This window comes from Lepus europaeus, chromosome 16 (assembly GCF_033115175.1).
Source record: "Lepus europaeus isolate LE1 chromosome 16, mLepTim1.pri, whole genome shotgun sequence".
NCBI lineage: Eukaryota > Metazoa > Chordata > Mammalia > Lagomorpha > Leporidae > Lepus > Lepus europaeus.
This window is the reverse complement of record NC_084842.1, coordinates 75,909,838-75,926,735: the sequence shown is the minus strand read 5'-3', so window position 1 is coordinate 75,926,735 and position 16,898 is coordinate 75,909,838. Positions and strand designations below refer to the sequence as shown.

At 36.3% G+C, this 16,898-nt stretch overlaps 1 protein-coding gene across 2 annotated transcripts in view; it reads left to right on the top strand.

The window, feature by feature from the left end:
- Positions 1-16,898, top strand: part of SLIT2 (slit guidance ligand 2) — a 388,499-nt gene that overhangs the window by 245,373 nt on the left and 126,228 nt on the right. For both annotated transcript variants that reach the window (XM_062212660.1, XM_062212659.1), the window contains exons 6-7: positions 7,358-7,429; positions 14,397-14,468. In XM_062212660.1, the coding sequence (XP_062068644.1) occupies positions 7,358-7,429; positions 14,397-14,468 (144 nt within the window). The remainder of the gene's footprint in view (positions 1-7,357; positions 7,430-14,396; positions 14,469-16,898) is intronic.

Here is a 16,898-nt window from a genome sequence, read left to right as displayed (position 1 = left end):
TAACCTCATCTTTGTTATAATCTTACTTCCTTTGTCCAGGAAAAATGATTGTCGTTTAAAAAATAGGTTAAGGAAATAATTATATTTGTTCTGTTTCTACATAGATTAATTTATAGACAAGGGTTTAACGAACAAGATGAATCAACATGATTCTCTTTGGGTAAATCATATCTAGTGAGAAAAAATAAGTATGGCCATAGCATTTTAAGAAAGAAATCATCCAGTTTGGTTTGTGTTTATTATTAGCAATAAGATTTGGCAAACAGGAAAGAGAGTTAATCTACATGTTATTACAGATCTATTTACATGACTTAGAAACTTTATTTTTTGCTAGAACTCTGTCATTTTCAAAATCGTTACAGAGAAATTAAAACTCATAGAAGGAAAACATCTGTCTATCCTACGCATGCAAAAAGACTTAGGTGTTTCACTATGTTTTAACACTTCTCTGCAAGAGGAGGGTATGTAAATTTTACCATACAAATGCAAGACCTCATCTAGCTTTGTCCAATAAGTTGAGTCATAATTGCAAAATGTTAGTTTTATCAGATAGTTTTCATGTTTAGTTCATTACATTTCTTATCATAAAATGAATTCTGATATGAAATTGAAGTTATCAGTGTTAGTTCCCCCAACTCCTTCCTAGAGTGTTTTCATTAAACCTGAGATGAAAGAGACTTTGAAGGGTAGATTTGTTCTTAACTTATGGGGCCTGCTCATCATAGTGTTGGGTTAAATCCCACCGATCTTCACTGCATAGCATAGAAGCTTCTAAACAATCTGTATAGGTGGTTCTTCATTTGATAGATAAGCAATTGAAGGTGGGCTTCATTTCATAAGGAGCAGAGTCCATTAACATCAAGAGTGCTGCCTGCAGATGTAAAGTCCAAGGAGTCTGATTTTTGGTATTTAAATATATTAGAAAAACAACAATGAAAAAGCAGCTTCCCATCCCCCCCCCCCAAAAAAAAAAAAACACAACAAAAATCCCAGAAACTTAGCAAATGCCTCTGTCAGTTCCTTGGGAACTGTCCGTGGTTCTGTAATGTGCCTGGCTTGTGCTCACTCTAAAAGCAAGTTGGGATTGGGAACATTCCAACAACTGTGCTAATGTTTGTTGCCAACAGCATCTTGAACTATGCATTTTATTTAGTGCCCAGAGTGCCTTGAGCAGTTTGTCTTCAATAATGTATTCTTTCTTACAAAATGTATTGTATAAAATATATATACATGCTTTCCAAAACACACACACACACACACACACAAGAAAGTGGGAAATTGGAAATCCAACTGATTCACTGATGAAATAGGAACAGGCATGGTCTTTCTCTGACTCTCAGGTTGTCCTATGAGTCGGAACAGGCCTTTAGACCTGCTGCCTTTCTGGCATGGAACAGCACACTTTGCTACCTCTGAACCCTTACCATGATTTGTTAGATGGATTTTGAATTCCAGTTTATATTCTCATGATTTAATTTTAACAAAGCTACCACATTTTTTCCAGTGAAGCATATATTTTCGTACCATACCTATCTGGTTCAAAATAATTTACTTTAATTAAGAAATGCCTTTGTTCTAGGCACCGTGGCAAATCACTGGGAATATGGCAGGATGTTGTCCTTGTTCTGCAGTATCCACAGGATTATAGACCCTTCCTCGAGGAGCAGTTACTTTTAGTGAGTTCTGCAATGTCCATTCTCTTCAGATATTCTGACTTGTCCTAAGAATCTGACTTCAGTTCGTTTTGCCAGCCCCCTTTTGCACTGAATCTGCAAGCACACTCTTTGCTCACACCTGAGTGGCCTCTCTCCTTGTAATCACTCATGGAGATCATTGTAGTGCTGCTGCTCAAAATGGTTCTTTTGAGCAAACTATTACATCCCTAGGGGATGCTGACTTTATTTTTCATTTAACTGGATTCTACCAGTTTTTAAGAATCATGTTCCCTTCACACACCCCTTCATTTTTTACTACTTCTGCCTAGAGTAATCCCTTCCTTGTCTGAAAATCTGTAGTGCTTTTCATGTTCTGGCCTCTTTCCTTAAATATGCCCACTGGGAGATTTAGCTGAATCCCTCATTTGAAGAGTAAACCCTCCTGCATCCGTGTCTCTAGACATTTGTGTATTGAGTGGAGGCTTTGGGAATACGTGGATCTAAATTCCAATCAAAGCTTAGCAAAATACCTGGTACCTACCATGTTTAAGTTATTGACTATCTGGGAGCCTTGCTTTCTCATATATAAAATCAGGATTATATCAGCATTTATCTTTACAAGTTACTGTGATGGATAATGAAATGGGGCAAATGCAGACCCTACCATAAGCTATGTGTTCAATAAATGTCAGCAATTATTATTGTCAATCTCATTTTTATCACCTTTGATTAGTTTGCTCAGAATTACCAGAATATGAATGTCAATTTCATCATCTTTTCCAAATTTCTGTTAAAAGAGATGTCCCTACTCTCTCAGTGCTCTATTTTGTTATTCCCAATAAATTGACAAGTGGATAGAAAATTATGCAATAGCCTGTTCCAATAAAAACTTTATTCTTATGAAGAATATATTTGTAAAATTCTTTATTCCTGTGAGAAAGCCAAATTGTTTCCTGAAATACTGCAACAAGTTAAAATTGTCAAGTAATCTAAGTTGTTTGGATTTCCTTGGAGTAGTCCTTAGCTTGATTGTTGTCTCCATCACATGGGTTGATACTGATGTACTTTGATGCTGAGCTAAAGGGCACAGGTGCTGAAATCTCTGTTTCAGATGTTCATTTGCATGGGCCAATTGTATTATTCTAATACTGTCCATATATTTGCATTTAAACTATAGACTGCTTTTTAAAAATCACTATCAACATAATATTTGTATATTTAAACACTCACATGTCTTGAACTTTTTACACACAAGAGAAGAAATAGAAAAACTATGCCTGTGTACCTTAACAGCCTTCTTTCTCTTTCTCCCATATAATTCACGTGTTTTATGAGGTTTCTTTATAATAGGGAAATGTCTATATTTTTTTTGCTTTGTCTCTTCCTTTTATATCAAAAATTTTGCTCTTCAAAATTATGTCTGACTTTAGAAAAACTAAACTTTATTTTTGTATTGCTTTGGTATTAATATCTTGTTTGGCTTGTTAATCTTTTTTATTCAGTAATTTGTGTGCCCTTAAATTTAAGATGTACACTTCTGTTCAAAACATTAGCATGGAAATCTTTTTTACATCTTATTAGAGAATAATTTTAAATTCACAAAACAAAACGTGTGAAGTAGTAAATACAATTCACTCCATTTCCCCATTAACGTCTCATTAATATATATGTCACAATTAAATGAACTCTATTCAGCTCCTCCTACATATTTTTATTTAGACATCTTTTAAGTCAACTAAATTATTGGAGTTACTTTGTAAATCTTAAGACAATGATGTGAACACGAACTGAACTATTTCTAGCACCCATACCTAGCAAAACAATGGCACTGTCAAAAATTTTGTTGAGAAATTGACAGATCCTGCCTGGCTTATACGTTATTAAAGTTTTATATTTGTATGAAGTAATTAGAAATGTTTATATTCTTAAAAAATGAAACTCAAGAAGGTCTAGTACTCAGATGCTACAGTGAAATACAAATTTATAGTGGATAGGTACACAACCGAGTGTTACACGTGTAATTCCATCATAGTACAGTATCTAATTTTTGAAAGGTGATAACAGGAAATCTCTTCAGAACATTTTAATGGAAGAGAATGTGGTCTCTCCAAATATGGTTCCGGTGCCAAGTAAGCAAAGGTTTAACCTTTTTGTCATTTATATCTCGATTTTTAGAAATTATATTTGACAACTATATTCTCTTCCATCCCCAGAATAAATAAAACTCTGAAACTAGACTAAATCATTTTTAGTGTTTTATAAAATTAGAGAAGCTTCTGAAACTTTGTGCACCTGAGGCAAGGAATATATTAACATATGGGTTCAAGTTCATGCTGCATTGTCTAAGGCTGGATTTAGCAGTGCTAGGAAAAATCAAAAGGGGCAGTCCAGAGTTACCCCAGGACCTGAGAAGAAACTTCTACTACCGTAAAGAGAATCACAGGATGTTAACGCTGAAAGAGAGCATGACAATTTTTCTTTTTCACTGCATCATTTTATGAGATTAAAGCTATGCTTCAAAGCCTAAATTTACAAATGAAGTAAAGATCAGGTGGAGAGAGGATTTATAATTCAGAAACAAACCGGGAGTCCTGGAGGCAGGAAGTAAGGGAGAAGTACTCCAAGTAGGTCAGCTGAAGGTCTGAGAGAATCTGCTTCTGGCACATTTCCCCTTTCCAGGAAATATGGAAAGCTGTAGTTTGCTTATCCCTGGGGGCTAGCACTCCTACCAGGAAGGCATCCCAGGGCTTTCCATATTGTATCTAATGCCCCATCATCCTCACCGCTGTAAAGATCAACACATTTACCCTGTGTTTGCTGAACACTAATTTCTGTGGGAGTGAAAAAAAAAAAAAACAAAACTCCTTGTACAATTTCCTTAATTTAGAATAATTTCACATCACAATTAGACATCACGTATAAAAGGTCAGTTTGTCACTAAATGCATGGCTGAGAACAGACCCTTTCCTGTTTACAGAAATCAGAAGTACTCCAGGTTTCAAAGCTGATAGGGAAACAAGGGAGCAGTGTGAGACAAACAAGGTGCAGGAAAATAGTCCAGAAACCCTGAAATAAATTACGCTTTTGCATGGTTTTGACACTGTTTATCTTGAACCATATGCAGACAAATGGAGGTCTGTGTGGAGAAATTTTCTCATGAGCAGTCATGCAGGCACAATGCTTTCCATAAACATTCCTTTGAGTCCACAAATTGTGAAAAAAAAAATTCACTTGTTTTACTTTGCCCTCTCATATGAGCGACTTATTCATGAAATGACTTTGTTCTCAGAAGATAGGTGTGATGAAGGTATTCAGAAAAGTTGTAAGGAAAACGTCAGTCCTCTGAGTCTCAAATATTCTTAATATTTTGGCACCAGCCAAGGTTCAAAGATTCCCATTAAGAATCAGAAGCAGCATGTAACCATGAGCTGTGTTAAAGAGGGGTGAAATTACTGAAGTTTCCAGCAGCGTCTCAACTTCTGCCGGTGTAAGGAGAGTAATCTGCCTTTCATTCCTTGTAGGACAAGATTTGCTTGAGTGCTTTCTGGCGAGCCCAAGCTTCCCCTTTGTGTATTGAATGCATGATTTAGAAGAAGCTGTGTCAGCACTGATTTATACATTGACAGCTAAGGATAATAAGATATGGGCAAACATACAGCTCACCCTTTTACAGATTAACCTGGAGACTGCATTAGGCAAATTTGATAGCATTAAAAGATTTTGCCAATTTGTCTGGAAACAATTTCTCTTTTGTAGTATGTCAGGGGTAACACTTGATGCCATTGTACTAATTTAACTGGCTTTGATAAATTGTTCAAGAGGTTAGAGAATAGTAGTGTAGATATATATTTAGCACTTTAAAATAAAAAGGCTATTAACTTAATTGTTAAATGAATTTAATCTGTAAAAATCAAAAGTGCTCAAGAATGTAAGTGTTTTCTTGGAACCACAGCAGCCATATTACATCATGAGGCTTTAAAAATCTTCTTAGAAAATAAAATTATATGTCTGCGTTACTTCCTGATAAGTAGAATGCGTTAAGCTATTACAGGAACATCTGTAGTAACTAATATTTGGGGAAAGCCTTAGTTTATAAAAGCAATAATATCATGTCTTCTCTAGGGTGTACCTTTTTTTTTTTTTAATATTATATGTCCTAGATGGTACCATTTGCGTGACATCAAGGTAGTGTTTTGTATGATTGTGTCCTCTGGAGACTCTTTAAAAATGAGATGTATATTTCATGAGACATTCTCTATGTACATAATTTTTAAAGTAAAGAATTTAAAGAGGCCTCTCTGAATGTCTTTGGATTAAATTATTGCACTTTTATTCAGTAGTCTTATGAGAGAAACAGCTCTTTTATGGGAATGTTTAAATGGTTCCTGAAGAACAGACCTCAAGTATGAATTAGCCCTTTTGGTGAATTCTGAACTTGAATCAAGGACAAGATTCATTTGTATTGTGATCATAATCTTACTCCTGAGCTACTGCATTCTCTCACTGTGGCAGGTAGAACCAGTGACTCAGCCGACTACTTCATGAAACATTTCATTTCTATCTCATGTGCAGCATTAAAGTACGTTTTTTAATGGAATAATAATATTTCCAAGCATCTAGCTGCTAAATATAAACAACTGCTTGTTTGGAATAAAAAAGGATAGCATAAGGAACCAAGTAGCTTCTTTAAAATGAATATAGAAATTTTAATTCCCATAACAGTCCAAAAAAAGGAAACTTAACCTAGTTTGGAGCATCATTTTTGTTCTTTCAAATTTGGAATTTTAACACATGAGTACTTAGACTACTGGAGAGGATTCATTTGTTTAATTAATGTAGCATTTACAGTCATTTGGCATAATGTTCAAACTTTTTACGATAGAGAAATGTGTTCTAACAATGTAGCTTTGGTGTATCTTTCGCCATGATTTGGCCTGAAATTAGCTTCTTAGAGAAAAGCAGAATTTTTCCTTTTCTCTTAATATTTTACTTATTTTCTGGAGAGTATTACAATTCTGGAAGTTCCTTCACTCAAAAGTGTGCTGTCCTTACAGATCAGAAAGTTAAGAATAATGATAAAAAATTACAAATCATGAGAATAAAAGCATAGCATAGAACAGCTGCCAGCTTTCTAACGGGTATTCCTGGATGGGAATAACAAGGAGATCTGTGGGACGTCATTTCTCTTTCTTGATTTAGAGCGAAGGCGAACTGCTTTTAAAAGAAGGAAACCTAAAAGTAGTCTTGGTCTTTCTTGCCAAGGATAGTGAAATTAACATGCAGCTGGGCTGCTCTGATAAATGGATTCTGTTAGGTCACTGAGGGGGTGCCTGTGACATTAAGTGATTTACAGTCCTTTACCTTAATGAAATTGTTTCAGCAAGATGACGCTGAAAGCTCTTAATGGATAGCTTTTCTTGATGTAATGAAATTGCATTCCTATGGCATTTAATATAAGGTACAGTTATTATTTACTGGAGCTTTCCAAGGGCTGCTATTTGCACAGACAGTTCAGAACAAAAAGAGATTTCAGTGGCTGCACAGAGGCCAGAATGGCTTGTGACATCCTTAAGCAGATGAGTGTGTTTGTGAGAGCATTTCAGTTCCTGTGGCCAGGGCTCCGCAGACCCTGCAGGCGACTTCCTATCACTTACTCTGGCTACTGTTCATCCCTTTTACGTATCTTCTGATCTATTTATCAGGCAGCTGGATTACAACCAGATCAGCTGTATTGAAGATGGGGCATTTAGGGCTCTCCGGGACCTGGAAGTGCTGTAAGTATTGCTTATTTCTCACTCTTTAAACTGGAGCTTTGTGTCTGGGGAGTACTCATGGAGAGGCTTATCTGCTTGTTTAAAATCTTGTGTCAAAATGGTCTTCTAAGGAGATGCCTTAAGTATCTTAAAGTGAATCCAGAGTCGAAATGTGTCTGTGCAAAACCTTGTGTATCATATCTGTATGTATTAAGCAACAGTATTTCAGAAGGGCACTCAAATGTTCTTATGATAAAGCATTCTGATAGGATTCCCAAGAGTTGTGAGAATTCTCAGAATGGCTAAATGTTAAGATAATATCAATTTTGTAGGGAAAATAATGTAAAAAATAAACGTCATAGTATGTTCATACTATGTGTAGTTCATACATTGTGTAGTTGTTATGCAATGGCAAGATTTTATAATGTAACTTTTACCAGGTAACAATGTTATCTTTGTAAGGTTATTTAAAAAATCTCCATAAGTTTAACTAAAGGAGCCCATGAGCTCCATTTCAAAGTCTTCAGTACTGATTTTGTAATTCACAACATACAGACTTGAATTAAAATTGCATCCTCTCCCTGGCCTGCTTGGTAGACAAAGCTGATAAAATTAGTTAGAGTCTAAGTCATTTCTATTGCCCTTTGACCTAGTAAAACAATTTTAATGGTATAATTAATTTTAATAATTTTAATCAAAATGAAAGCTACTAAAGCACTTTATGCCTCCTATTATACATTTCTGGATTTTTCTTCAAAGGTTCATTTTTCTAGCTTTTTAAATATACACATACAGATTTCTTACATAATTATAAATATTTTTCTATGCTTCATTTCATCCTTGACACAATTTAGTCAGAGGCTCAAACCTAATTAAATGGGAAGAGGTTTTGAATTTTTAGTCCACTTGTGAAAGTTATCCAGAAATTATCAAAATCCCCCCCCCCCAAAATAATTCACTGCTTTTTAAATTGAGTTCAGGAGCAGATTGTAAATTTGAAAAAAAAAATCTTTCAAGTAGAATAGCTTACTTGTCAATATTTTCTATATGACTTTGGATTTGATTGAATACAATTTCATGTGTTAATGGCTGGACTGTTAATTATTTTTAAAGAATTATGTATGAATGACTTGATTGCGGCAAAGTTTGAAATGTTAGAATATTTACTGTTTTCTGCATGAGAATTCATCTTTGTTTTTGTTGAAAACAGTCTAACTTTTTATGGGAAATATGTTCAATGTATATTTAACAAATATATTATATATAAGACCACCTTTTGTGTACCAGAATGATGTTTAGAATATGAAATTCACTAATGATGTTTAATATCTGAAAATCACTAATGATAGTGCAGAGTCAAAATAATTGAGATACAATTATGGTTTCATGGTAGTGGTTTGATGTCAACATCACTGAACTCTGTGTATGAAGATACTACCACTGAGTTATTTGATTGAGTGAAGGCAATCAAGCCAAATAATCTGTTACTACATCAATGCTCCCAACTGCAAATAAGAATGAAACCAATCCTTTTATGAAAATTTTGCTTCATGCTGTGGATGAATTAAATTCTGTGAAGTATCTTCTTATTAAGTTGAAAATCTTAAATCCTTTCATAGACTCATTCACTTACTCAGTATATATTCAGTACCTGGTATATATCTATATTATATAGTGGTAGGCACTGAAACATTTTATTCACAAATACATTAACTATGTATTTGCTTATTTGCCGTAAACTGATACCATTAGTTTTAGAAGCAGTGAACTAGTGAAACCACAGTCACCTCATAGGTTTTGTCATGTTGGGAAGGTATCTAAAAAATGACTTCAGCAAGAACCATTATCATGAAACACCAAAGAGTAATAAACATTTTGGAGTCTCTGGAATTAAAATAGAAATCCAAAATTTTTTTTTAGAGGAAAGGTTTATTGTCAGGTGGGGGAAGCCCAATGAGCCAAGGGAGAGGAGGAGAGTGTAAGAGAGAGAGAGAGAGATGAAGAGAGAGAGAAATCCAGAATGTTGATATCTTATGAGGATCCCATACATCTCAGAGATGCATCATCAGAGCTTGTTTGCTGCAGAATGTTAACACATGGTACCAGTAATGTGAGTTTCTTCGAGAAGATTTAAATAATTTGTGCTAAAATTTTATGAAGTCAAGCATACATTATTATTCTTTTTTTACCTAGAAACTGTTTGTTTAAGGTATACAGACTTCATACATTTCATATATACAAGTTTAGGAACATAGTCATTCTTCCCACCCTACCCTCCCTCCTGCTTGTGTTCCCACCCTTCTTCCTCTTCTGTTTCCTATTCTCATTCTTATTTTTTTACAATGACCTATTTTCAATTAACTTTACATATGAGTAACCCTACACTAAGTAAAGATTTCAACAAATAGAGCATATGTTATTTTGACTTAGCTTTTAAATTGTCATGTGTTAAGCCACCTTCAGAAATATTAAATACTTGGGAATGTAAGGCAAAATTAGATAAAGGACTGTAAACACTGTGATTTTCTGAATCCAGATCTCTTGTCAAGTAAATCAAAAGTTTGTCTATTGAAAACGAAAGTCAAGGGCCTTTTAAAAATAAAGTTAGTTGCAGAGAGAAGTTTGCCTGTTTTGCTTATTTTTGCTGTTCATGACTTTGCAGAATCTATCTTATTATGAATAAATAATAAAGACTTAATTTGCACAAGACCTCAAATTTCATATTCCCAGTGTTTTACATTTTTGTTTTATTTTAATTCCATGAACTGTGATCATATGGCTATACCACAGACAATCAGAAGATGGGGTAATCCTGGGTCCTGGATGTATAGTGGGGTAGAGAGGGTGAATAAAGTCCAAGAGGTCAAGAGACAAGTCAGGGTAGATGAGAGCAAGAGAGAAGTTGATCACTGCATGTTCATGGTGAACAGATTTCTTATGGGATTCTGCTTGGTATGATTTCAAATTAACTATTTTCTTAATATGAAGATTTATGAAAATTAACATTGCAAACTAAATCTAGATTAAAATTTTGTTTTGCTTTGAACACAATACTCAGAAATGAAATATATTCCTTGCTTTGCTGGATTTGCGTATCTTTTTCTTTTCCACAAAATGGGCATCATATAATTTAATTGGAACTTAGGGATGTGTGCCCATTAAATACCAGAGTCTATGCCAGGTTCTCTGCTTGGCATGAGAGAGGTGAGTAAAACTAAACCCAAGGCTGGCTCTGCAGCTCACTAGGCTAATCCTCCACCTGCGGTGCCGGCACCCCAGGTTCTAGTCCCGGTTGGGGCGCCAGTTCTGTCCCGGTTGCTCTTCTTCCAGTCCAGCTCTTTGCTGTGGCCCGGGAAGGTAGTGGAGGATGGCCTAAGTGCTTGGGCCCCTGCAGCTGCATGGGAGACCAGGGGGAAGCACCTGGCTCCTGGCTTTGGATCAACTCTGCGCGGGCCATGGCAGCCATTTGGGGGTGAACCAACGGAAGCAAGACCATTCCCTCTGTCTCCCTCTCTCTCTCTGTCTAACTCTGCCTGTCAAAAAAGAAGAAGAAGAAGAAAACTAAACCCAAAGCTCAGTATGAGAGCTGATCCATGACTCTGAAGGGTAACATTTGTATTCACACAATATGATCTCCTTCATAATCGAATGCATTCTCATTATAGAGAAAAACTTGAGATTGAGCATAGACACAGACATACATAGAAGGTGGTCACAAATCACAAAGTATGATATGTAAATATGCACTGTTTCATAGTAGGAAGTGACCATAACCACATCATGTGCTTGCCATCATATTGAACACTTGTAACTACTACTGATTTTTTAAAGATTTATTTATTTATTTGAAAGTCAGAGTTAGAGAGAGAAGAAGAGGCAGAGACAGAGAGAAGTCTTCCATCCGCTGGGTCACTCCCCAGATGGTCACAACAGCCGGAGCTGTGCCAATCTGAAGCCAGGAGCCAGGAGCTTCCTCTGGGTCTCCCATGCAAGTGCAGGGGCCCAAGGACTTGAGCCAACCTTCATTGCTTTCCCAGACCATAGCAGAGAGCTGGATCAGAAGTGGAGCAGCTGGGACTCAAACTGATGCCCATATGGGATGCCGGCACTGCAGGCAGTGGCCTCACCAGCTATGACACAGTGCAGGCCCCAGTACTACTGATTATTTTTAAAGATTTATTTTTATTTATTTGAAAGTCAGAGTTACACAGAGAGAGGAGAGGCGGGGGCGGGGGGGAGGGGTTTCCATCCGATGGTTCACTCCCCAATTGGCCACAACGGCCGGAGCTGCGCCGATTCGAAGCCAGGAGCCAGGAGCTTCTGGGTCTCCCACACAGGCGCAGGGGCCCAAGAACTTGGGCCATCTTCCATGCTATCCCAGGCCATAGCAGAGAGCTGGATAGGAAGTGGAGCAGCTGGCAAACAAATCGGTGCCTGTATGGGATGCGGGCGCTTCAGGCCAAGGCGTTAACCCACTGCGCCACAGCACCAGCCCCTGATTTTTAAAGTAAGTTAATTTTTTTATTCCATTATTTTTTAGTCACTGGGTATCAGTATCAGTAGCACATTGTTACTGAATAAAATACTAAGATAATTTATTTCAATTTATTTCTTCAGTTGCATTATGTAAACTAAGATTTTAGAGAACAGATTTCAAATAGATAGAGACCAGCTTCAGGCTTCAGTAAAGTCTCCCTTTTGTAAGTAAACTGTAGGTTAAAATCAATGCATGTCTGCTGTATGTGAATTTTGTAAAAAATTTATACCCACAGTTATGTTTTAAAAGGCTGTGTGGCTGTATATGCTAAAATCTTTTGTCGTATTAAGTCAGTATAAATTTCGAGGTGGGAAAACAGGGTCATCTTAAAGCAAATCTCCTTAAGAGGGTAGACAATGATGGAGAAGATGAATTAGACAACTGACAACAACTTAGCGTTAACAAGTTAGAAGAGAGCTTTTTGTTTTTGTTTTTCCCTTCAGAGGAGTCTAGTTGTGATAAGAAAGTGAAAACAGTTATCCCAAGCATGTGTGAGCAAAACGTGGAAATAGGAGGTGGTTCTAAGAGGAGGAGAGACTGGGGATACATGGAGGTGGTGAAGAGACAGCAGATTTCTGTGAGAGGCCAGGAAGATAGGGTCATTAGCACAAGGGAGTGAAGTTTGGTATCAGAAAAAGCTGGCAAATTCACTTGCCTAGAGAGCCTAGGCAGGCAACATCAAAATAAGAGAAGCAGGCTACATGCCAAGAATTGCAGTGGACAAGAGAGATGGAGAAGAGCAGACAGCTGGGGCCAGTGAGGATTTGGTAAGCTGGCAGTGATCTCTCTGCTGGTGCAGCTCATGTTCGGCTCCAGTGGACTGTGCTCTGCTGTAATGGGAGGCTGCCAAACAATGTGACTTTTCCAAAAGAAGCTAGAAATGGAAATTTTCAGATCAATCCCTCTAAGTAGCGGCAACTAATTCAAGTATTTCAAAGACTGTTGTACAAATCTGCCTAGGCTAAGGAAAACACATCGGTGAAGCCACTCTAGTCCAGCAGGTTGCTTTGCTTATAAGGTGGTGGCACTTGTGACTTGAGGAGTAGACTTCAGCTTCTCAGTAATGTTGGGCATGTTGGCTTCAATCCTAGAACAGCAATGTCATTATCGTCTAGTTTTGTAATGAATGATATAGGAACTAACCTAAGTGACTTAAGTCACCTAGGAAAAAATAGCTACTTTATGGGAGACCTATAAAGCACTAACTTGGTTGATTTGCACTACCCGTAAGCTTCTAGCCCATTATGTTCAGATGACATGGCTTTTTTCAAAGCACCATTAAAGTACATACTGATGCTTGAACGAAAAGGTTTCATTCTCAAAGGGATTTGCTTTCAGATGTTCCCTTTCCCCACTGTCAAAATAACAATTCTTCCTTATAATAAGAAGAAAGATGTTGGTGTTGGGGCAAAGTAAGAAAGAATTGAAGCAAGCAAGGCTTACATATATGTTCATCGTAGCTTCACAGCCACCTGTCTTTCTGACTCTACCTCAAGAAACCATAACCCTTTTCCTCCCCAGCACTAAACAAAGGATAGTACCTGGTGCTCCTAGTAAAAGCTGTTAGGGTAGATTCAGATTTTAACATAGTGCCACAACATGTCACTTCATTCCCACTTGATGCAAGTACCCAGTACAGTATTTTCTTTCTACTTAAATTTCATCAATGGCTTATACCCACAGTAAGGATAATTAGCAGTATAGTGTCCCAGACTTGATAGGAATGATTCTGTCTTGTTGCTTTGAGATTTCAGTTGGAGAATTCAAATATGTTCATTCACTCATGTGCACTAATTACACATAATACCTCTCTAAGGATATGCAGTTGTGTGTGATTTTTTCAACTCTGGTTCATGTTCTATCCTCAACTAATACTATATATAGACAGACTTGTGTGCATAGGATGCACAAACTCACATGTAAATACTGTAGTCATAGATGCTCTGACTGAAGTCATAATATTGTAATAAGTGTTGAATAAAATGGAGTGTATTAGGGTGAGTGTTTAGCCTGGCTTAACAGTGAACACATTTAAGCCCACATCAAATAACCTGGGTTTGATTACCAGCTCCAGCTTCTGATGGTAACTTCCTGTCAATGCGGAGGGTGGTGAGACAGCAGATGGTGGCTGAAGTAATTGGGTTCCTGACATACATGTGGGAGACCTGGGTAGTGTTCACTGCTCCAGACAGTGACCCTGGCCCAGCCGTGGCTGTTGTGGACACTTGGGAAGTGAACTAGCTATTGGGAGCTCTAACTCTAAACGTGAATGTATAGTAGTAATATGTTGAAGGGTGAAATTTATCACCAAATATAAAATTGTTCATTCTCTATGCTATTTCTACCAGGTGTTTGCCTATATGAGCATAGTTGCAAGATTTGTTTATATTAACATGAAATGATAATGAATTTTCATATCTAAAATCTCTAACTTTTGTTTTAATCTTACAGCACTCTCAACAATAACAACATTACTAGACTTTCTGTGGCAAGTTTCAACCATATGCCCAAACTTAGGACTTTGTAAGTAATCAAAATATATGTTAAGGTGATTTTAATCTATTAAATATTTCATAAATTTTTGTAAGCAAAGAATAATGCCACCTAATTATTATGGGTACAGAATGAAAACAAAACTTTCTAAATTGTTCTAAATATATTTGAGTAAATGAACTATTATCCTGAAAATTTGAAAGCTTTTTAAAAAAATGATTGTGGGAAGTTTGGATTAAAAAAAAAAAACATTTACTTTGAGCTATTGTGGAGGTCACATTTCATTAAGAAATGGAAGACTCCTTGATTGGCTGTCAGAAATGATAAATGGGAAATCTTTATGATTTTATTACTGTACTGCAAGCAGACCTAATAAAGCTAAACTGGTTCTCCAACATTCTTTGTAATGTAAAATTACAGCATCACCCTCTATTGCTTCTATAATTAAGGTTGTGTCAGCATTTATATTTTAAAATACCTTTTTAGGGGTTATAGGTGGATATTAAGATATTTTAGTGAATAAAATGAATCTCTAATAAAATATTGATGACAGTTATTTTTTCTTTTGAAAGAAATTAGTCTTTCAGACCCCATGTGGTAATATTTTGTTAAGGCATTTTCAGAGTTAAATCTCATTTGAACTGGGTTTCAGAATCACCTTGACTAAAATATAAGTTACACATAACATGGGAGCAATGAGAGAAAAAAACTAAAGCATTGGACTTTTTGGGGAAAAAAAGGAATGCATTTAAGTAAGGCAAATACATTTTTGTTGGAGCTGCAAAATATTTCTCATTTTGTAATAGCTTATAACTGGAAAAATATTTTCTCAATATAATAAAAAAATCTGTTGAATTACTGGTTTTTGAATGAATTAGGCAATACCAATCTTAATGTCATATTTTTTCCACTAAAATCTAACTCTGTTTGTCATAACAAAGCATTAGAATTCCTTTGGAATATGATTTGGGAAAATAAATTATAAAAATATGTATAGGTAGCTAATTTGGTTTTCTTGGGGCTGTCAGATTTCTTTGGGTTAATCTTACTGAATTGGGCAAGCAGTCTAGGTCGTTCAAACTGTATTTGACAAAATTAGTTTCCCGTCAACTTTAATTTTTTAAATTCATTAAGCATTCAATTCTTGAAGAAATAAAGCCAATGAAACTGTAAAAACATTTGAAATCTGCATTTTTGATCATGCCTTTATTTTGTTACATCATCCACTAGTTTCTATTATTCATTGGATTTTTAGATTGTTATATTCTTTACTCATTTCAAACTTGCATACACCTAAATGGAATTTTTATAATGTGTTTTATTTAGAAGGAAATACTTAGAGAACAGTCATGTGGAGTGTGCCACCCTGACTTCCAAAGGATGGCACTTGAACTTCCAGGAGAACTGGGCCCGAGGTCACCTAGCTTTCCCCAGACGTAGCTCTTTGTACAGTGGCGTGACTTCTAGTTCTGGACAAAGACGATGTGTTCCTTATGTACAGGCTCAAGGGAAAATGTAAAGCAGTCATGCAACTTCAAAGCCCCTCGCTTTGGTCGGCCTGTTATCCTACAGTATGACTGCTACTTTAAAATTCCATTTTTATAGTCCAATTATCTTTCTGGACTGAGTTCTGTGTTTTAATATCCATTACTGTTATTGGGTTAAAATTGAACACATCAGCTAAAAAGGACTAAAATGGCATTACTTTGTCATAGATGATTCTGGGAATGATGCTTTGATTTATAGCTTTGGATGTCCTTTTCTGTAGTTTGAGAAAACATAAAAGCCGGTTTGAAGTCATTTACCTAATTTAGTGGATACATTTGGCTGATATTTTATTAATGGAGAAAAGCTATTTGCCATTTGGATGCAGTCCATGATCTGGTGTGGATCCTGCCAGTGGAGAGGACACTCACTTAATTCCTTCACTCCCATCATTGATGCCTTTTAATTTCAGCCCTTGGTTCTTGAGGATAGGTCCCCAAGTGCCAACAGCAGCTAATCCCCTTCTCTGTGATTAAATACAAAAGGAGAAAATCAGAAGAGGGATGTGAAGAAAGTATTTTACATTAAATTATTATTCTGTTTTGCTCAGCAAAAAAGAAAAGTGACCTAAAAAAATTTGCAAGTAGGTTCTGTGAAGACTAGAAATGGTAGGTGTTATTGATATTTCAAACTGGAAGCTACAACATATGCATGCAGGAATAATACCCCTCTCTGACTTTGCTCCCTCTAGCCTAACACCACTGCCTTTTTTGTGCTGAAACTACAGAACAGTATGCCTTGGACTGATTTTTTTTTTCCCTCTTATCCTTTCAAGTGAATGTATTTCGAAGTATTTGAAGTTGCCATTGAAACTTCTGTATGTTTTCTTAACTTAGAGTAAAAGGAGAGACTTGATTCTGTAGTTGTAAAGCAGCTTAATCCTCAGAAAAATAATTAGATAGATTGGAACTTTCT